At 41.4% G+C, this 19,134-nt stretch overlaps 2 protein-coding genes across 2 annotated transcripts in view; both read left to right on the top strand.

Annotated features, from left to right (window-relative positions):
• The first annotated feature begins 353 nt into the window (after nucleotides 1-353).
• LOC143738864 (galectin-4-like) lies at nucleotides 354-4,205 on the top strand. The gene is made up of 8 exons (XM_077230939.1): nucleotides 354-397; nucleotides 486-690; nucleotides 783-896; nucleotides 1,056-1,172; nucleotides 1,417-1,505; nucleotides 3,417-3,615; nucleotides 3,708-3,821; nucleotides 4,176-4,205. The coding sequence occupies exons 1-8, from the start codon at nucleotides 354-356 to the stop codon at nucleotides 4,203-4,205; spliced, it is 912 nt and encodes a 303-aa protein (XP_077087054.1).
• A 100-nt stretch (nucleotides 4,206-4,305) lies between these two features.
• Nucleotides 4,306-19,134, top strand: part of lgals4 (galectin 4) — a 16,792-nt gene continuing 1,963 nt past the window's right edge. The window contains exons 1-45 of the mRNA XM_077230918.1: nucleotides 4,306-4,388; nucleotides 4,738-4,936; nucleotides 5,029-5,142; nucleotides 5,259-5,375; nucleotides 5,620-5,708; nucleotides 6,057-6,255; nucleotides 6,348-6,461; nucleotides 6,578-6,694; nucleotides 6,939-7,027; nucleotides 7,376-7,574; nucleotides 7,667-7,780; nucleotides 7,897-8,013; nucleotides 8,259-8,347; nucleotides 8,696-8,894; nucleotides 8,987-9,100; nucleotides 9,217-9,333; nucleotides 9,578-9,666; nucleotides 10,015-10,213; nucleotides 10,306-10,419; nucleotides 10,536-10,652; nucleotides 10,895-10,983; nucleotides 11,332-11,530; nucleotides 11,623-11,736; nucleotides 11,853-11,969; nucleotides 12,212-12,300; nucleotides 12,649-12,847; nucleotides 12,940-13,053; nucleotides 13,170-13,286; nucleotides 13,529-13,617; nucleotides 13,966-14,164; nucleotides 14,257-14,370; nucleotides 14,487-14,603; nucleotides 14,846-14,934; nucleotides 15,283-15,481; nucleotides 15,574-15,687; nucleotides 15,804-15,920; nucleotides 16,163-16,251; nucleotides 16,600-16,798; nucleotides 16,891-17,004; nucleotides 17,121-17,237; nucleotides 17,479-17,567; nucleotides 17,916-18,114; nucleotides 18,207-18,320; nucleotides 18,435-18,551; nucleotides 18,794-18,882. Of these exons, the coding sequence (XP_077087033.1) occupies nucleotides 4,345-4,388; nucleotides 4,738-4,936; nucleotides 5,029-5,142; nucleotides 5,259-5,375; nucleotides 5,620-5,708; nucleotides 6,057-6,255; nucleotides 6,348-6,461; nucleotides 6,578-6,694; nucleotides 6,939-7,027; nucleotides 7,376-7,574; nucleotides 7,667-7,780; nucleotides 7,897-8,013; nucleotides 8,259-8,347; nucleotides 8,696-8,894; nucleotides 8,987-9,100; nucleotides 9,217-9,333; nucleotides 9,578-9,666; nucleotides 10,015-10,213; nucleotides 10,306-10,419; nucleotides 10,536-10,652; nucleotides 10,895-10,983; nucleotides 11,332-11,530; nucleotides 11,623-11,736; nucleotides 11,853-11,969; nucleotides 12,212-12,300; nucleotides 12,649-12,847; nucleotides 12,940-13,053; nucleotides 13,170-13,286; nucleotides 13,529-13,617; nucleotides 13,966-14,164; nucleotides 14,257-14,370; nucleotides 14,487-14,603; nucleotides 14,846-14,934; nucleotides 15,283-15,481; nucleotides 15,574-15,687; nucleotides 15,804-15,920; nucleotides 16,163-16,251; nucleotides 16,600-16,798; nucleotides 16,891-17,004; nucleotides 17,121-17,237; nucleotides 17,479-17,567; nucleotides 17,916-18,114; nucleotides 18,207-18,320; nucleotides 18,435-18,551; nucleotides 18,794-18,882 (5,753 nt within the window). The 5' untranslated portion in view covers nucleotides 4,306-4,344. The remainder of the gene's footprint in view (nucleotides 4,389-4,737; nucleotides 4,937-5,028; nucleotides 5,143-5,258; nucleotides 5,376-5,619; nucleotides 5,709-6,056; nucleotides 6,256-6,347; nucleotides 6,462-6,577; nucleotides 6,695-6,938; nucleotides 7,028-7,375; nucleotides 7,575-7,666; nucleotides 7,781-7,896; nucleotides 8,014-8,258; nucleotides 8,348-8,695; nucleotides 8,895-8,986; nucleotides 9,101-9,216; nucleotides 9,334-9,577; nucleotides 9,667-10,014; nucleotides 10,214-10,305; nucleotides 10,420-10,535; nucleotides 10,653-10,894; nucleotides 10,984-11,331; nucleotides 11,531-11,622; nucleotides 11,737-11,852; nucleotides 11,970-12,211; nucleotides 12,301-12,648; nucleotides 12,848-12,939; nucleotides 13,054-13,169; nucleotides 13,287-13,528; nucleotides 13,618-13,965; nucleotides 14,165-14,256; nucleotides 14,371-14,486; nucleotides 14,604-14,845; nucleotides 14,935-15,282; nucleotides 15,482-15,573; nucleotides 15,688-15,803; nucleotides 15,921-16,162; nucleotides 16,252-16,599; nucleotides 16,799-16,890; nucleotides 17,005-17,120; nucleotides 17,238-17,478; nucleotides 17,568-17,915; nucleotides 18,115-18,206; nucleotides 18,321-18,434; nucleotides 18,552-18,793; nucleotides 18,883-19,134) is intronic.

The following is a 19,134-nucleotide window of genomic DNA, read 5'->3' as shown; positions in this document are numbered from 1 at the left end:
CTCTCTCTCTCTCTCTCTCTCTCTCTCTCTCTGTTACCTTATTAGAACTGGAGCACATCTTCATTTCCTACAGAAGTTACAACAAAAATCATCAGTTTGGGCAGCTCACATGGGGAATGTTCCACCGTAGAGTCAGAGATCTTGCAGCCAGTCCAAAACCCTGTGAGTGACCGTTCCATTCCAATGACTTCTGAAGGCACAACAAAGTGCAAGCTCTTAAAGTGATAATTCACACGAAGATTATATAATTTGCTCACCATCATGTCATTTGATTTGAACTGATGCCTATTTTCATGTTCTTACTGCAGAGCCTTCCTTATGTGTGCCCAATTTCATTTGGACTGAGAGAAGGAATGGCCTTGTACTTGCAGGGAGTTGTTCCTACTAATGCTGACCGGTAAGGAATTATTTTTTTGGACAATATGGACTAAAACAAATCACTGTTTTTTGGAATCGGTTGCTTTAACGTTTCAATTTCCATGCAGGTTTGACATCAATTTCAAGACTGGGCAGTCCGTGGGCAATGACGATGACATTGCTTTCCACTTCAACCCTCAAATGGACCAGAAGCTGGCCATGAACAGCTTCAGGAATGGAGGATGGGAGGCAGAGGAAAGTGTCTCTGACAACCCCTTTAAAAAGGGAGAAGCTTTTGAGATGTTCACTGTCATCAAATCCGAAGGATATCAGGTATGTGCTTTGAAACACAAAACTCACTGCCCACCCTTAAAAGAAATCTAGGAACTTGTCCTCACACAGGTTGTGTTGTTTTGGATCATCAGATATACGTGAATGGCAAGGAGCAGTACACATTCAAGCACCGTATACCACTGGAAAGAGTGTCAGCATTAAACATCAATGGAGATGTTGCTGTCAACCTTATTGGATTCATACAAGTAAGTTACATTTCCTACAGCTGTGGAAATATTAAAGCATTACTGAAACTTTGTCAGAATCCATTGAGAATGACGTGGAAAGTAAAGAGATTTCTAAATACTCTCTCTCTCTCTCTCTCTCTCTCTCTCTCTCTCTCTCTCTCTCTGTTACCTCATTAGAACTGGAGCACATCTTCCTTTCCTAAAGAAGTCAAGTCAAAAATCATCAGTTTGGGCAGCTTATGTGGGGAACGTTCCACCGTAGAGTCAGAGATCTTGCAGCCAGTCCAAAACCCTGTGAGTGACCGTTCCATTCCAGTGACTTCTGAAAGAACAACAAATTGCAAACACTTAATGAAACAACAGTGCATGAGAACTGTTTCATCCGAGAGCAATTGTCTCACCATAGTTTTTTAGGATTATGGAGACCACTTTAAACATCAATGGAATTCTAAATGTCCCATTTCAGTGAGTTAAAATATCTGCCATTGGAGAATCTATTAAATATAGGATAATGCCTATTTTCTTGTTCTTACTGCAGAGCCTTCCTTATGTGGGCCCAATTTCAGGAGGACTGAGAGAAGGAATGGCCTTGTACTTGCAGGGAGTTGTTCCTACTAATGCTGACCGGTAAGCAATTACTTCTTTGGCCTCGGGTATGCAACCAAATATAAAATGAATGCAATACTACAGTTCAGTCAGGGATAGTCTACATCCTCATATATGTGACCGGTCACGGAAACTAGGGACACAAGTCAGTTCTGGGGCATTTTGAGTTATTCATAGATTCTGAAAGTGTAATCTCCAAGCTTTCCAACGATGTGTAACATGTGGAAATCTGATAATATTTGGAGAAGTTGTGGCCATTTTAAAGTAGTCACTTAAAAAAGCTCAAAGATGAGAAAACGACCCCTAAAGATTGTGCAGTTCTCACCTGTCTCTGCTGCTGGGGGTGACAATAGGGCTAATTTACATCTCATTTAGTTAAGCCATACCCCCTGTAAAGCTCCCCCCTGTGCTTTACAGCTTTTTTTGCACTTCGAATGAGTGCACTTCTGCCGCACTAGGCGAAAAACAATTGTGCTGCCCCTGTATTTGCAACGTACCAGCAACAACACACAAAGACCAATATGCCATATACATATAACGCAAAACCAGCAACAACACACAAAGACCAATATGCCATATACATATAACGCAAAACCAGCAACAACACACAAAGACCAATATGCCATATACATATAATGCAAAACCAGCAACAACACACAAAGACCAATAAGCCATAGGCCTACATATAACGCAAATAGTGCGCAACGCTCGTGTGCCCAAAATGTCAACAATATTAAAGTTTATGCAGGAGGCAAATGCCTGCTGGCATTTTTCTTTAAGCAGTCATGACAGGAATTTTCCAAATAGTCACATTTCACCTCCTCAAATTACTGTTGCAAATCTCTTTACACCACTTTCTTATGTGCGTATACACACACAAATGAAATGTCCGCAAGCACATTATATCATCAGCAGGTTCAGCATCTTAAATAACGACTAAAGAGCAAATGAAGCTTAACTTACATTTCAGAAACAAGCACGGCAGGCCTTCATCGCAGCAAAGGTCTTAACTGCATCCTCTATTTCGATTCTCTGTGCCAGTTCATGTTCTATGGAGATTGTTGCCAGTCCATTAACTCTGTTCCCTGTTCACAAAACGTTCCCCATTCAAAGCAATTGGGACGTCACATATGAAACAGCCAGCCACCGATGTCAGCGAGCCGAGCCGCCGTATTCAAGCACTGAGGGCGCGCGCGCCATGCCCATACCTCTGGTTCAGTTTCCCGAGCCCATGAAGTGCGGCGAAAACATTTTCAGTGTAACTGCCAGACGGTTCAGCTCGTCTGCGACAATCTTTGCGGCATCCATCTTCATTGAATTTTGATATCAGATAGAGCCGGCCAGAGCACAGCATAATAAGTAGCCATGCGGTTCACTTGGAGGAAGGGGGCAAAAGCGCCGGGTTATTCATTATGGAAATACACACAGACAATGACACGCCACGCCCCTACTGCATGCTAGAATCTCCGAAAACAAGCCGATTTCAACCTCAAAATGTAAGCTTTTAAATATACCAATACTGCTATCTCAAACATGGAGAGGCTTCTTCGTGATTTCAATTAACAGATTCTGCAAAAAATTTAAATTCACCAATTTTGAAAAAAAAACTCTTCTTTCTCATTTTGCTCGAAAGTTGTGCTGCCGACTTGTGTCCCTGGTTTCTGTGACGGGTCACATATGTACCGACTAAAGGTTAGGTAATGAGGTCGACTTCCCTGAGGAGTTCCCTCCAACCTTGATCAAACTGACCTGCCAGTAAATTTCCAGTAGTCCTGAAGACTGTGATTAGCTTGTTCAGGTGTGTTTGTTTAGGGTTTGTGCTAAACTCTTCTGTAAAGTGGATCTCAAGGGCCAGAGTCGAGAACCCCTGAGGTAAAGAGATGAGCCATTATCTGGATTTGGTTAATTTAACATTTCTCAACTTCCATGCAGGTTTGGAATACATTTCAAGACCGGGCCATCTGACGATGATGACATTGCTTTCCACTTCAACCCCCGGATGGGCTCAAATGTGGCCATGAACACCTTCAGGGATGGAAAATGGGAGGATGCGGAAAGTGTCTCTGACAATCCCTTTAAAAAGGGAGAAGCTTTTGAGATGTTCACTGTCATCAAAACCGAAGGATATCAGGTATGTGTTTTTAAACACAAAACTCACTGCGCACTTTTAAAAGAAATCTAGGAACTTGTCCTCACACAGGTTGTGTTGCTTTGGATCATCAGGTATATGTGAATGGCAAGGAGCAGTACACATTCAAGCACCGTATGCCACTGGAAAAAGTGTCAGCATTAAATATCATTGGAGATGTTTCCGTGAACCTTTTTGGCTTCATACAAGTAAGTTACTTTTTCATCAGCTGATACAATATTGCAGAAAGAATGATACTGTGTCAGAATCCAGTAAGAATGATGTGGAATCTAAAGAGCTTTCTAAATACACACTCTCTCGTCAGGACTGGAGTACATCCTCATTTGTTACTAAAATCAAGTCAAAAATAATCAGTTTGGGCAGCTCACGTGGGAAACGTTCCACCGTAGAGTCAGAGATCTTGCAGCCAGTCCAAAACCCTGTGAGTAACCGTTCCATTCCAGTGACTTCTGAGTGAACAACAAAAGTGCAAACACTTAATGAAACAACAGTGCATGAGAACTGTTTCACCCAAGAGCAATTGTCTCACCATCGTTTTTTAGGGTTATGGATACCACTTTAAACATCAGTGAAATTCTTAATGTCCCATTTCAGTGAGTTAAAAAATCTGTAATTGGAAAATCTATTAAATATAGGATAATGCCTATATTCTTGTTCTTACCGCAGAGCCTTCCTTATGTGGGCCCAATTTCAGGAGGATTGAAAGAAGGAATGGCCTTGTACTTGCAGGGAGTTGTTCCTACTAATGCTGACCGGTAAGCAATTACTTTTTTGGCCTCGGGTGTGCAACCAAATATAAAATGAATGCAATACTACAGTTCAGTCAGGGATAGACTACATCCTCAGATATGTACCAACTTAGGGTTAGGTAATGAGGTCCACTTCCCTTAGGAGTTTCCTCCAACCTTGATCAAACTGACCTACCAGTAACTTTCCATTAGTCCTGAAGACTGTGATTAGCTTGTTCAGGTGTGTTTTTTTGAGGGTTGGAGCTAAACTCTGCAGGAAAGCTGATCTCGAGGGCCAGAGTCGAGAACCCCTGAGGTAAAGAGATTAGCAATTATCTGGATTTGGTTAATTTAACATTTCTCAACTTCCATGCAGGTTTGGAATACATTTCAAGACCGGGTCATCTGACACTGATGACATTGCTTTCCACTTCAACCCCCGAATGGGCTCAAATGTGGCCATGAACACCTTCAGGGATGGAAAATGGGAGAGTGCGGAAAGTGTCTCTGACAACCCCTTTAAAAAGGGAGAAGCTTTTGAGATGTTCACTGTCATCAAAACCGAAGGATATCAGGTATGTGTTTTGAAACACAAAACTCACTGCACACTATTAAAAGAAATCTAGGAACTTATCCTCACACAGGTTGTGTTGCTTTGGATCATCAGGTATATGTGAATGGCAAGGAGCAGTACACATTCAAGCACCGTATACCACTGGAAAGAGTGTCAGCATTAAATATCATTGGAGATGTTTCCGTGAACCTTTTTGGCTTCATACAAGTAAGTTACTTTTTCATCAGCTGATACAATATTGCAGAAAGAATGATTCTGTGTCAGAATCCAGTAAGAATGATGTGGAATCTAAAGAGCTTTCTAAATACACACTCTCTCTTCAGGACTGGAGTACATCCTCATTTGTTACTAAAGTCAAGTCAAAAATCATCAGTTTGGGCAGCTCACGTGGTAAACGTTCCAATGTAGAGTCAGAGATCTTGCAGCCAGTCCAAAACCCTGTGAGTGACCGTTCCATTCCAGTGACTTCTGAATGGACAACAAAGTGCAAACACTTAATCAAACAACAGTGCATAAGAACTGTTTCACCCAAGAGCAATTGTCTAACCATAGTTTTTGAGGGTTATGGATACCACTTTATACATCAATGAAATTCTTAATGTCCCATTTCAGTGAGTTAAAAAATCTGTAATTGGAAAATCTATTAAATATCGGATAATACCTATTTTCTTGTTCTTACTGCAGAGCCTTCCTTATGTGGGCCCAATTTCAGGAGGATTGAAAGAAGGAATGGCCTTGTATTTGAAGGGAGTTGTTCCTACTAACGCTGACCGGTAAGCAATTACTTTTTTGGCCTCGGGTATGCAACCGAATATAAAATGAATACAATACTACAGTTCAGACAGGGATAGACTACATCCTCAGATATGTACCGACTTAGGGTTAGGTAATGAGGTCCACTTCCCTGAGGAGTTTCCTCCAACCTTGATCAAACTGACCTACCAGTAACTTTCCAGTAGTCCTGAAGACTGTGATTAGCTTGTTCAGGTGTGTTTGTTGAGGGTTGGAGCTAAACCCTGCAGCAAAGCTGATCTCGAGGGCCAGAGTCGAGAACCCCTGAGGTAAAGAGATGAGCCATTATCTGGATTTGGTTAATTTAACATTTCTCAACTTCCATGCAGGTTTGGAATACATTTCAAGACCGGGTCATCTGACACTGATGACATTGCTTTCCACTTCAACCCCCGAATGGGCTCAAATGTGGCCATGAACAGCTTCAGGGATGGAAAATGGGAGAATGCGGAAAGTGTCTCTGACAACCCCTTTAAAAAGGGAGAATCTTTTGAGATGTTCACTGTCATCAAAACCGAAGGATATCAGGTATGTGTTTTTAAACACAAAACTCACTGCGAACTTTTAAAAGAAATCTAGGAACTTATCCTCACACAGGTTGTGTTGCTTTGGATCATCAGGTATATGTGAATGGCAAGGAGCAGTACACATTCAAGCACCGTATGCCGCTGGAAAGAGTGTCAGCATTAAATATCATTGGAGATGTTTCCGTGAAGCTTTTTGGCTTCATACAAGTCAGTTACTTTTTCATCAGCTGATAGAATATTGCAGAAAGAATGATACTGTGTCAGAATCCAGTAAGAATGATGTGGAATCTAAAGAGCTTTCTAAATACACACTCTCTCTTCAGGACTGGAGTACATCCTCATTTGTTACTAAAGTCAAGTCAAAAATCATCAGTTTGGGCAGCTCACGTGGGAAACGTTGCACCGTAGAGTCAGAGTTCTTGCAGCCAGTCCAGAACCCTGTGAGTGACCGTTCCATTCCAGTGACTTCTGAATGCACAACAAAGTGCAAACACTTAATGAAACAACAGTGCATAATAACTGTTTCACCCGAGAGCAATTGTCTCACCATGTTTTTTTAGGGTTATGGATACCATTTTAAACATCAATGAAATTCTTAATGTCCCATTTCAGGGAGTTAAAAAATCTGTAATTGGAAAATCTATTAAATATAGGATAAAATGTATTTTCTTGTTCTTACTGCAGAGCCTTCCTTATGTGGGCCCAATTTCAGGAGGATTGAAGGAAGGAATGGCCTTGTACTTGCAGGGAGTTGTTCCTACTAATGCTGACCGGTAAGCAATTATTTCTTTGGCCTCGGGTGTGCAACCAAATACAAAATGAATGCAATACAACAGTTCAGTCAGGGATAGACTACACCCTCAGATATGTACCGACTTAGGGTTAGGTAATGAGGTCCACTTCCCTGAGGAGTTCCCTCCAACCTTGATCAAACTGACCTGCCAGTAACTTTCCAGTAGTCCTTAAGACTGTGATTAGCTCGTTCAGGTGTGTTTGTTGAGGGTTGGAGCTAAACTCTGCAGGAAAGCTGATCTCGAGGGCCAGAGTCGAGAACCCATGAGGTAAAGAGATGAGCCATTATCTGGATTTGGTTAATTTAACATTTCTCAACTTCCATGCAGGTTTGGAATACATTTCAAGACCGGGTCATCTGACACTGATGACATTGCTTTCCACTTCAACCCCCGAATGGGCTCAAATGTGGCCATGAATACCTTCAGGGATGGAAAATGGGAGGATGCGGAAAGTGTCTCTGACAACCCCTTTAAAAAGGGAGAAGCTTTTGAGATGTTCACTGTCATCAAACCTGAAGGATATCAGGTATGTGTTTTGAAACACAAAACTCACTGCGCACTTTTAAAAGAAATCTAGGAACTTATCCTCACACAGGTTGTGTTGCTTTGGATCATCAGGTATATGTGAATGGCAAGGAGCAGTACACATTCAAGCACCGTATACCACTGGAAAGAGTGTCAGCATTAAATATCATTGGAGATGTTTCCGTGAACTTTTTTGGCTTCATACAAGTAAGTTACTTTTTCATCAGCTGATACAATATTGCAGAAAGAATGATACTGTGTCAGAATCCAGTAAGAATGATGTGGAATCTAAAGAGCTTTCTAAATACACACTCTCTCTTCAGGACTGGAGTACATCTTCATTTGTTACTAAAATCAAGTCAAAAATAATCAGTTTGGGCAGCTCACGTGGGAAACGTTCCACCGTAGAGTCAGAGATCTTGCAGCCAGTCCAAAACCCTGTGAGTAACCGTTCCATTCCAGTGACTTCTGAGTGAACAACAAAAGTGCAAACACTTAAAGAAACAACAGTGCATGAGAACTGTTTCACCCGAGAGCAATTGTCTCACCATAGTTTTTTAGGGTTATGGATACCACTTTAAACATCAGTGAAATTCTTAATGTCCCATTTCAGGGAGTTAAAAAATCTGTAATTGGAAAATCTATTAAATATAGGATAATGCCTATATTCTTGTTCTTACTGCAGAGCCTTCCTTATGTGGGCCCAATTTCAGGAGGATTGAAAGAAGGAATGGCCTTGTATTTGAAGGGAGTTGTTCCTACTAACGCTGACCGGTAAGCAATTACTTTTTTGGCCTCGGGTATGCAAACAAATATAAAATGAATACAATACTACAGTTCAGACAGGGATAGACTACATCCTCAGATATGTACCGACTTAGGGTTAGGTAATGAGGTCCACTTCCCTGAGGAGTTTCCTCCAACCTTGATCAAACTGACCTACCAGTAACTTTCCAGTAGTCCTGAAGACTGTGATTAGCTTGTTCAGGTGTGTTTGTTGAGGGTTGGAGCTAAACTCTGCAGGAAAGCTGATCTCGAGGGCCAGAGTCGAGAACCCCTGAGGTAAAGAGATGAGCCATTATCTGGATTTGGTTAATTTAACATTTCTCAACTTCCATGCAGGTTTGGAATACATTTCAAGACCGGGTCATCTGACACTGATGACATTGCTTTCCACTTCAACCCCCGAATGGGCTCAAATGTGGCCATGAACAGCTTCAGGGATGGAAAATGGGAGAATGCGGAAAGTGTCTCTGACAACCCCTTTAAAAAGGGAGAAGCTTTTGAGATGTTCACTGTCATCAAAACCGAAGGATATCAGGTATGTGTTTTGAAACACAAAACTCACTGCGCACTATTAAAAGAAATCTAGGAACTTATCCTCACACAGGTTGTGTTGCTTTGGATCATCAGGTATATGTGAATGGCAAGGAGCAGTACACATTCAAGCACCGTATGCCGCTGGAAAGAGTGTCAGCATTAAATATCATTGGAGATGTTTCCGTGAAGCTTTTTGGCTTCATACAAGTCAGTTACTTTTTCATCAGCTGATAGAATATTGCAGAAAGAATGATACTGTGTCAGAATCCAGTAAGAATGATGTGGAATCTAAAGAGCTTTCTAAATACACACTCTCTCTTCAGGACTGGAGTACATCCTCATTTGTTACTAAAGTCAAGTCAAAAATCATCAGTTTGGGCAGCTCACGTGGGAAACGTTGCACCGTAGAGTCAGAGTTCTTGCAGCCAGTCCAGAACCCTGTGAGTGACCGTTCCATTCCAGTGACTTCTGAATGCACAACAAAGTGCAAACACTTAATGAAACAACAGTGCATAATAACTGTTTCACCCGAGAGCAATTGTCTCACCATGTTTTTTTAGGGTTATGGATACCATTTTAAACATCAATGAAATTCTTAATGTCCCATTTCAGGGAGTTAAAAAATCTGTAATTGGAAAATCTATTAAATATAGGATAAAATGTATTTTCTTGTTCTTACTGCAGAGCCTTCCTTATGTGGGCCCAATTTCAGGAGGATTGAAGGAAGGAATGGCCTTGTACTTGCAGGGAGTTGTTCCTACTAATGCTGACCGGTAAGCAATTACTTCTTTGGCCTCGGGTGTGCAACCAAATACAAAATGAATGCAATACAACAGTTCAGTCAGGGATAGACTACACCCTCAGATATGTACCGACTTAGGGTTAGGTAATGAGGTCCACTTCCCTGAGGAGTTCCCTCCAACCTTGATCAAACTGACCTGCCAGTAACTTTCCAGTAGTCCTTAAGACTGTGATTAGCTCGTTCAGGTGTGTTTGTTGAGGGTTGGAGCTAAACTCTGCAGGAAAGCTGATCTCGAGGGCCAGAGTCGAGAACCCATGAGGTAAAGAGATGAGCCATTATCTGGATTTGGTTAATTTAACATTTCTCAACTTCCATGCAGGTTTGGAATACATTTCAAGACCGGGTCATCTGACACTGATGACATTGCTTTCCACTTCAACCCCCGAATGGGCTCAAATGTGGCCATGAATACCTTCAGGGATGGAAAATGGGAGGATGCGGAAAGTGTCTCTGACAACCCCTTTAAAAAGGGAGAAGCTTTTGAGATGTTCACTGTCATCAAACCTGAAGGATATCAGGTATGTGTTTTGAAACACAAAACTCACTGCGCACTATTTAAAGAAATCTAGGAACTTGTCCTCACACAGGTTGTGCTGCTTTGGATCATCAGGTATACGTGAATGGCAAGGAGCAGTACACATTCAAGCACCGTATGCCGCTGGAAAAAGTTTCAGCATTAAATATCATTGGAGATGTTTCCGTGAACCTTTTTGGCTTCATACAAGTAAGTTACTTTTTCATCAGCTGATAGAATATTGCAGAAAGAATGATACTGTGTCAGAATCCAGTAAGAATGATGTGGAATCTAAAGAGCTTTCTAAATACACACTCTCTCTTCAGGACTGGAGTACATCCTCATTTGTTACTAAAGTCAAGTCAAAAATCATCAGTTTGGGCAGCTCACGTGGGAAACGTTCCACCGTAGAGTCAGAAATCTTGCAGCCAGTCCAAACCCCTGTGAGTGACCGTTCCATTCCAGTGACTTCTGAATGAACAACTAAGTGCAAACACTTAATGAAACAACAGTGCATGAGAACTGTTTCACCCGAGAGCAATTTACTCACCATAGTTTCAGGATTATGGATACCACTTTAAACATCAATGAAATTCTAAATGTCCCATTTCAGTGAGTTAAAAAATCTGTAATTGGAAAATCTATTAAATATAGGATAATGCCTATTTTCTTGTTCTTACTGCAGAGCCTGCCTTATGTGGGCCCAATTTCAGGAGGATTGAAAGAAGGAATGGCCTTGTACTTGCAGGGAGTTGTTCCTACTAATGCCGAACGGTAAGCAATTACTTTTTTGGCCACGGGTGTGCAACCAAATATAAAATGAATGCAATACTACAGTTCAGTCAGGGATAGACTACATCCTCAGATATGTACCGACTTAGGGTTAGGAAATGAGGTCCTTTTCCCTGAGGAATTCCCTCCAACCTTAATCAAACTGACCTGCCAGTAACTTTCCAGTAGTCCTGAGGACTGTGATTAGCTTGTTCAGGTGTGTTTGTTTAGGGTTTGTGCTAAACTCTTCTGTAAAGTGGATCTCGAGGGCCAGAGTCGAGAACTCCTGGGGTAAAGAGATGAGCCATTATCTGGATTTGTTTAATTTAACATTTCTCAACTTCCATGCAGGTTTAGAATAAATTTCAAAACCGGGCCATCTGACACTGATGACATTGCTTTCCACTTCAACCCCCGAATGGGCTCAATTGTGGCCATGAACAGCTTCAGGAATGGAAAATTTGAAAGTGAGGAAAGTGTCTCTGACAACCCCTTTAAAAAGGGAGAAGCTTTTGAGATGTTCACTGTCATCAAAACCGAAGGATATCAGGTATGTGTTTTGAAACACAAAACTCACTGCGCACTATTTAAAGAAATCTAGGAACTTGTCCTCACACAGGTTGTGCTGCTTTGGATCATCAGGTATATGTGAATGGCAAGGAGCAGTACACATTCAAGCACCGTATGCCGCTGGAAAAAGTGTCAGCATTAAATATCATTGGAGATGTTTCCGTGAACCTTTTTGGCTTCATACAAGTAAGTTACCTTTTCATCAGCTGATAGAATATTGCAGAAAGAATGATACTGTGTCAGAATCCAGTAAGAATGATGTGGAATCTAAAGAGCTTTCTAAATACCCACTCTCTCTTCAGGACTGGAGTACATCCTCATTTGTTACTAAAGTCAAGTCAAAAATCATCAGTTTGGGTAGCTCACACGGGGAACGTTCCACCGTAGAGTCAGAGATCTTGCAGCCAGTCCAAAACCCTGTGAGTGACCGTTCCATTCCAGTGACTTCTGAATGAACAACAAAGTGCAAACACTTAATGAAACAACAGTGCATGAGAACTGTTTCAGCCAAGAGCAATTGTCTCACCATAGTTTTAGGATTATGGATACCACTTTAAACATCAATGAAATTCGAAATGTCCCATTTCAGTGAGTTCAAAAATCTGCCATTGGAGAATCTATTAAATATAGGATAATGCCTATTTTCTTGTTCTTACTGCAGAGCCTTCCTTATGTGGGCCCAATTTCAGGAGGACTGAGAGAAGGAATGGCCTTGTACTTGCAGGGAGTTGTTCCTACTAATGCTGAAAGGTAAGCAATTACTTCTTTGGCCTCGGGTATGCAACCAAATATAAAATAAATGCAATACTACAGTTCAGTTAGGGATAGACTACATCCTCATATATGCACTGACTTAGGGTTAGGTAATGAGGTCCACTTCCCTGAGGAGTTTCCTCCGACCTTGATCAAACTGACCTGCCAGTAACTTTCCAGTAGTCCTGAAGACTGTGATTAGCTTGTTCAGGTGTGTTTGTTTAGGGTTTGTGCTAAACTCTGCAGGAAAGCTGATCTCGAGGGCCAGAGTCGAGAACCCCTGAGGTAAAGAGATGAGCCATTATCTGGATTTGTTTAATTTAACATTTCTCAACTTCCATGCAGGTTTAGAATAAATTTCAAGACCGGGCCATCTGACACTGATGACATTGCTTTCCACTTCAACCCCCGAATGGGCTCAATTGTGGCCATGAACAGCTTTAGGAATGGAAAATTTGAAAGTGAGGAAAGTGTCTCTGACAACCCCTTTAAAAAGGGAGAATCTTTTGAGATGTTCACTGTCATCAAAACCGAAGGATATCAGGTATGTGTTCTGAAACACAAAACTCACTGCGCACTATTAAAAGAAATCTAGGAACTTGTCCTCACACAGGTTGTGTTGCTTTGGATTATCAGGTATACGTGAATGGCAAGAAACAGTACACATTCAAGCACCGTATACCACTGGAAAGAGTGTCAGCATTAAATATCATTGGAGATGTTTCCGTGAAACTTTTTGGCTTCATACAAGTAAGTTTCTTTTTCATCAGCTCATAGAATATTGCAGAAAGAATGATACTGTGTCAGAATCCAGTAAGAATGACGTGGAATCTAAAGAGCTTTCTAAATACACACTCTCTCTTCAGGACTGGAGTACATCCTCATTTGTTACTAAAGTCAAGTCAACAATCATCAGTTTGGGCAGATCACGTGGGGAACGTTCCACCGTAGAGTCAGAGATCTTGCAGCCAGTCCAAAACCCTGTGAGTGACCGTTCCATTCCAGTGACTTTTGAATGCACAACAAAGTGCAAACACTTAATGAAACACCAGTGCATGAGAACTGCTTCATCTGAGAGAAATTGTCGCACCATAGCTTCAGGATTATTGAGACCACTTTAAACATCAATGAAATTCTAAATTTCCCATTTCAGTGAGTTAAAAAATCTGCCATTGGAGAATCTATTAAATATAGGATAATGCCTATTTTCTTGTTCTTACTGCAGAGCCTTCCTTATGTGGGCCCAATTTCAGGAGGACTGAGAGAAGGAATGGCCTTGTACTTGCAGGGAGTTGTTCCTACTAATGCTGACCGGTAAGCTATTACTTCTTTGGCCTCTGGTATGCAACCAAATATAAAATGAATGCAATACTACAGTTCAGTCAGGGATAGAGTAAATCCTCAGATATGCACACACTTACGGTTAGGTAATGCGGTCCACTTCCCTGAGCAGTTTCCTCCAACCTTAATCAAACTGACCAGCCAGCAACTTTCCAGTAGTCCTGAAGACTGTGATTAGCTTGTTCAGGTGTGTTTGTTTAGGGTTTGTGCTAAACTCTGCAGGAAAGCTGATCTCGAGGGCCAGAGTCGAGAACCCCTGAGGTAAAGAGATGAGCCATTATCTGGATTTGTTTAATTTAACATTTCTCAACTTCCATGCAGGTTTAGAATAAATTTCAAGACCGGGCCATCTGACACTGATGACATTGCTTTCCACTTCAACCCCCGAATGGGCTCAATTGTGGCCATGAACAGCTTCAGGAATGGAACATTTGAAAGTGAGGAAAGTGTCTCTGACAACCCCTTTAAAAAGGGAGAAGCTTTTGAGATGTTCACTGTCATCAAACCTGAAGGATATCAGGTATGTGTTTTGAAACACAAAACTCCCTGCGCACCCTTAAAAGAAATCTAGGAACTTGTCTTCACACAGGTTGTGTTGCTTTGGATCATCAGGTATATGTGAATGGCAAGGAGCAGTACACATTCAAGCACCGTATGCCGCTGGAAAAAGTGTCAGCATTAAATATCATTGGAGATGTTTCCGTGAACCTTTTTGGCTTCATACAAGTAAGTTACTTTTTCATCAGCTGATAGAATATTGCAGAAAGAATGATACTGTGTCAGAATCCAGTAAGAATGATGTGGAATCTAAAGAGCTTTCTAAATACCCACTCTCTCTTCAGGACTGGAGTACATCCTCATTTGTTACTAAAGTCAAGTCAAAAATCATCAGTTTGGGCAGCTCACGCGGGGAACGTTCCGCCGTAGAGTCAGAGATCTTGCAGCCAGTCCAAAACCCTGTGAGTGACCGTTCCATTCCAGTGACTTCTGAATGAACAACAAAGTGCAAACACTTAATGAAACAACAGTGCATGAGAACTGTTTCACCCCAGAGCAATTGTCTCACCATAGTTTCAGGATTATGGATACCACTTTAAACATCAATGAAATTCGAAATGTCCCATTTCAGTGAGTTCAAAAATCTGCCATTGGAGAATCTATTAAATATAGGATAATGCCTATTTTCTTGTTCTTACTGCAGAGCCTTCCTTATGTGGGCCCAATTTCAGGAGGACTGAGAGAAGGAATGGCCTTGTACTTGCAGGGAGTTGTTCCTACTAATGCTGAAAGGTAAGCAATTACTTCTTTGGCCTCGGGTATGCAACCAAATATAAAATAAATGCAATACTACAGTTCAGTTAGGGATAGACTACATACTCATATATGCACTGACTTAGGGTTCGGTAATGAGGTCCACTTCCCTGAGGAGTTTCCTCCAACCTTGATCAAACTGAACTGCCAGTAACTTTCCAGTAGTCCTGAAGACTGTGATTAGCTTGTTCAGGTGTGTTTGTTTAGGGTTTGTGCTAAACTCTGCAGGAAAGCTGATCTCGAGGGCCAGAGTCGAGAACCCCTGAGGTAAAGAGATGAGCCATTATCTGGATTTGTTTAATTTAACATTTCTCAACTTCCATGCAGGTTTAGAATAAATTTCAAGATCGGGCAATCTGACACTGATGACATTGCTTTCCACTTCAACCCCCGAATGGGCTCAATTGTGGCCATGAACAGCTTCAGGAATGGAGGATGGGAGGCGGAGGAAAGTGTCTCTGACAACCCCTTTAAAAAGGGAGAAGCTTTTGAGATGTTTACAATCATCAAACCCGAAGGATATCAGGTATGTGCTTTGAAACACAAAACTCACTGCGCACCCTTAAAAGAAATCAAGGAACTTGTCCTCACACAGGTTGTGTTGCTTTGGATCATCAGGTATATGTGAATGGCAAGGAGCAGTACACATTCAAGCACCGTATAGAGCTGGAAAAGGTGTCAGCATTAAATATCATTGGAGATGTTTCCGTGAACCTTTTTGGCTTCATACAAGTAAGTAACTTTTTCATCAGCTGATACAATATTGCAGAAAGAATGATACTGTGTCAGAATCCAGTAAGAATGATGTGGAATCTAAAGAGCTTTCTAAATACCCACTCTCTCTTCAGGACTGGAGTACATCCTCATTTGTTACTAAAGTAATGTCAAAAATCATCAGTTTGGGCAGCTCACGTGGGGAACGTTCCACCGTAGAGTCAGAGATCTTGCAGCCAGTCCAAAACCCTGTGAGTGACCATTCCATTCCAGTGACTTCTGAATGAACAACGAAGTGCAAACACTTAATGAAACAACAGTGCATGAGAACTGTTTCACCCAAGGTCAATTGTCTCAACATATTTTCAGGATTATGGATACCACTTTAAACATCAATGAAATTCTAAATGTCCCATTTCAGTGAGTTCAAAAATCTGCCATTGGAGAATCTATTAAATATAGGATAATGTCTATTTTCTTGTTCTTACTGCAGAGCCTTCCTTATGTGGGCCCAATTTCAGGAGGACTGAGAGAAGGAATGGCCTTGTACTTGCAGGGAGTTGTTCCTACTAATGCTGAAAGGTAAGCAATTAGTTCTTTGGCCTCGGGTATGCAACCGAATATAAAATAAATGCAATACTACAGTTCAGTTAGGGATAGACTACATCCTCATACATGCACTGACTTAGGGTTAGGTAATGAGGTCCACTTCCCTGAGGAGTTTCCTCCGACCTTGATCAAACTGACCTGCCAGTAACTTTCCAGTAGTCCTGAAGACTGTGATTAGCTTGTTCAGGTGTGTTTGTTTAGGGTTTGTGCTAAACTCTTCTGTAAAGTGGATCTCGAGGGCCAGAGTCGAGAACCCCTGAGGTAAAGAGATGAGCCATTATCTGGATTTGGTTAATTTAACATTTCTCAACTTCCATGCAGGTTTAGAATAAATTTCAAGACTGGGCCATCTGACACTGATGACATTGCTTTCCACTTTAACCCCCGAATGGGCTCAATTGTGGCCATGAACAGCTTCAGGAATGGAACATTTGAAAGTGAGGAAAGTGTCTCTGACAACCCCTTTATAAAGGGAGAAGCTTTTGAGATGTTCACTGTCATCAAAACCGAAGGATATCAGGTATTTGTTTTGAAACACAAAACTCACTGCGCACTATTAAAAGAAATCTAGGAACTTGTCCTCACACAGGTTGTGTTGCTTTGGATCATCAGGTATATGTGAATGGCAAGGAGCAGTACACATTCAAGCACCGTATGCCACTGGAAAGAGTGTCAGCATTAAATATCATTGGAGATGTTTCCGTGAAACTTTTTGGCTTCATACAAGTAAGTTACTTTTTCATCAGCTGATAGAATATTGCAGAAAGAATGATACTGTGTCAGAATCCAGTAAGAATGATGTGGAATGTAAAGAGCTTTCTAAATACACACTCTCTCTTCAGGACTGGAGTACATCCTCATTTGTTACTAAAGTCAAGTCAAAAATCATCAGTTTGGGTAGCTCACGTGGGGAACGTTCCACCGTGGAGTCAGAGATCTTGCAGCTAGTCCAAAACCCTGTGAGTGACCGTTCCATTCCAGTGACTTCTGAATACACAACAAAGTACAAACACTAAATGAAACACCAGTGCATGAGAACTGCTTCACCTGAGAGAAATTGTCTCACCATAGCTTCAGGATTATTGAGACCACTTTAAACATCAATGAAATTCTAAATTTCCCATTTCAGTGAGTTAAAAATCTGCCATTGGAGAATCTATTAAATATAGGATAATGCCTATTTTCTTGTTCTTACTTCAGAGCCTTCCTTATGTGGGCCCAATTTCAGGAGGATTGAAAGAAGGAATGGCCTTGTACTTGCAGGGAGTTGTTCCTACTAATGCTGACCGGTAAGCAATTACTTCTTTGGCCTCGGGTATGCAACCAAATATAAAATGAATGCAATACTACAGTTCGGTCAGGGATAGACTACATCCTTAGATATGCACACACTTGCGGTTAGGTAATGAGGTCCACTTCCCTGAGCAGTTTCCTCCAACCTTAATCAAACTGACCTGCCAGTTACTTTCCAGTAGTCCTGAAGACTGTGATTAGCTTGTTCAGGTGTGTTTGTTTAGGGTTTGTGCTAAACTCTGCAGGAAAGCTGATCTCGAGGGCCAGAGTCGAGAACCCCTGAGGTAAAGAGATGAGCCATTATCTAGATTTGGTTAATTTAATTTTTCTCAACTTCCATATAGGTTTAGAATAGATTTCAAGACTGGAACTACTGACAAGCATGACATTGCTTTCCACTTCAACCCTCGAATGAACCATAAGGTGGCCATGAACAGCTTCAGGAATGGAAGATGGGAGGCGGAGGAAAGTGTCTCTGACAACCCCTTTAAAAAGGGAGAAGCTTTTGAGATGTTTACAATCATCAAACCCGAAGGATATCAGGTATGTGTTTTTAAACACAAAACTCCCTACGCACCCTTAAAAGAAATCTAGGAACTTGTCCTCACACAGGTTGTGTTGCTTTGGATCATCAGGTATATGTGAATGGCAAGGAGCAGTACACATTCAAGCACCGTATGCCGCTGGAAAAAGTGTCAGCATTAAATATCATTGGAGATGTTTCCGTGAACCTTTTTGGCTTCATACAAGTAAGTTACTTTTTCATCAGCTGATACAATTGCAGAAAGAATGATACTGTGTCAGAATCCAGTAAGAATGATGTGGAATCTAAAGAGCTTTCTAAATACCCACTCTCTCTTCAGGACTGGAGTACATCCTCATTTGTTACTAAAGTCAAGTCAAAAATCATCAGTTTGGGCAGCTCACGTGGGGAACGTTCCACCGTAGAGTCAGAGATCTTGCAGCCAGTCCAAAACCCTGTGAGTGACCATTCCATTCCAGTGACTTCTGAATGAACAACGAAGTGCAAACACTTAATGAAACAACAGTGCATGAGAACTGTTTCACCCAAGGTCAATTGTCTCAACATATTTTCAGGATTATGGATACCACTTTAAACATCAATGAAATTCTAAATGTCCCATTTCAGTGAGTTCAAAAATCTGCCATTGGAGAATCTATTAAATATAGGATAATGTCTATTTTCTTGTTCTTACTGCAGAGCCTTCCTTATGTGGGCCCAATTTCAGGAGGACTGAGAGAAGGAATGGCCTTGTACTTGCAGGGAGTTGTTCCTACTAATGCTGAAAGGTAAGCAATTAGTTCTTTGGCCTCGGGTATGCAACCAAATACAAAATAAATGCAATACTACAGTTCAGTTAGGGATAGACTACATCCTCATACATGCACTGACTTAGGGTTAGGTAATGAGGTCCACTTCCCTGAGGAGTTTCCTCCGACCTTGATCAAACTGACCTGCCAGTAACTTTCCAGTAGTCCTGAAGACTGTGATTAGCTTGTTCAGGTGTGTTTGTTTAGGGTTTGTGCTAAACTCTTCTGTAA

The sequence above is a fragment of the Siphateles boraxobius genome, unplaced genomic scaffold, assembly GCF_051911475.1.
Source record: "Siphateles boraxobius isolate OS27281-9 unplaced genomic scaffold, OSU_SipBor_1 156, whole genome shotgun sequence".
Classification (NCBI taxonomy): domain Eukaryota; kingdom Metazoa; phylum Chordata; class Actinopteri; order Cypriniformes; family Leuciscidae; genus Siphateles; species Siphateles boraxobius.
The sequence above is the reverse complement of the archived record's forward strand: the minus strand, read 5'-3'. Positions and strand labels throughout refer to the sequence as shown.

Excerpts from the sequence above, each read along its gene's own strand:
- LOC143738864 (XM_077230939.1), top strand. The coding sequence starts at position 354 with ATGGCCTTGTACTTGCAGGGAGTTGTTCCTACTAATGCTGACCG. Across the intron at positions 897-1,055 it reads ACCTTATTGGATTCATACAA|AACTGGAGCACATCTTCCTT; the intron begins GTAAGTTACATT and ends TTACCTCATTAG. Across the intron at positions 3,822-4,175 it reads ACCTTTTTGGCTTCATACAA|GGTTATGGATACCACTTTAA; the intron begins GTAAGTTACTTT and ends ATCGTTTTTTAG.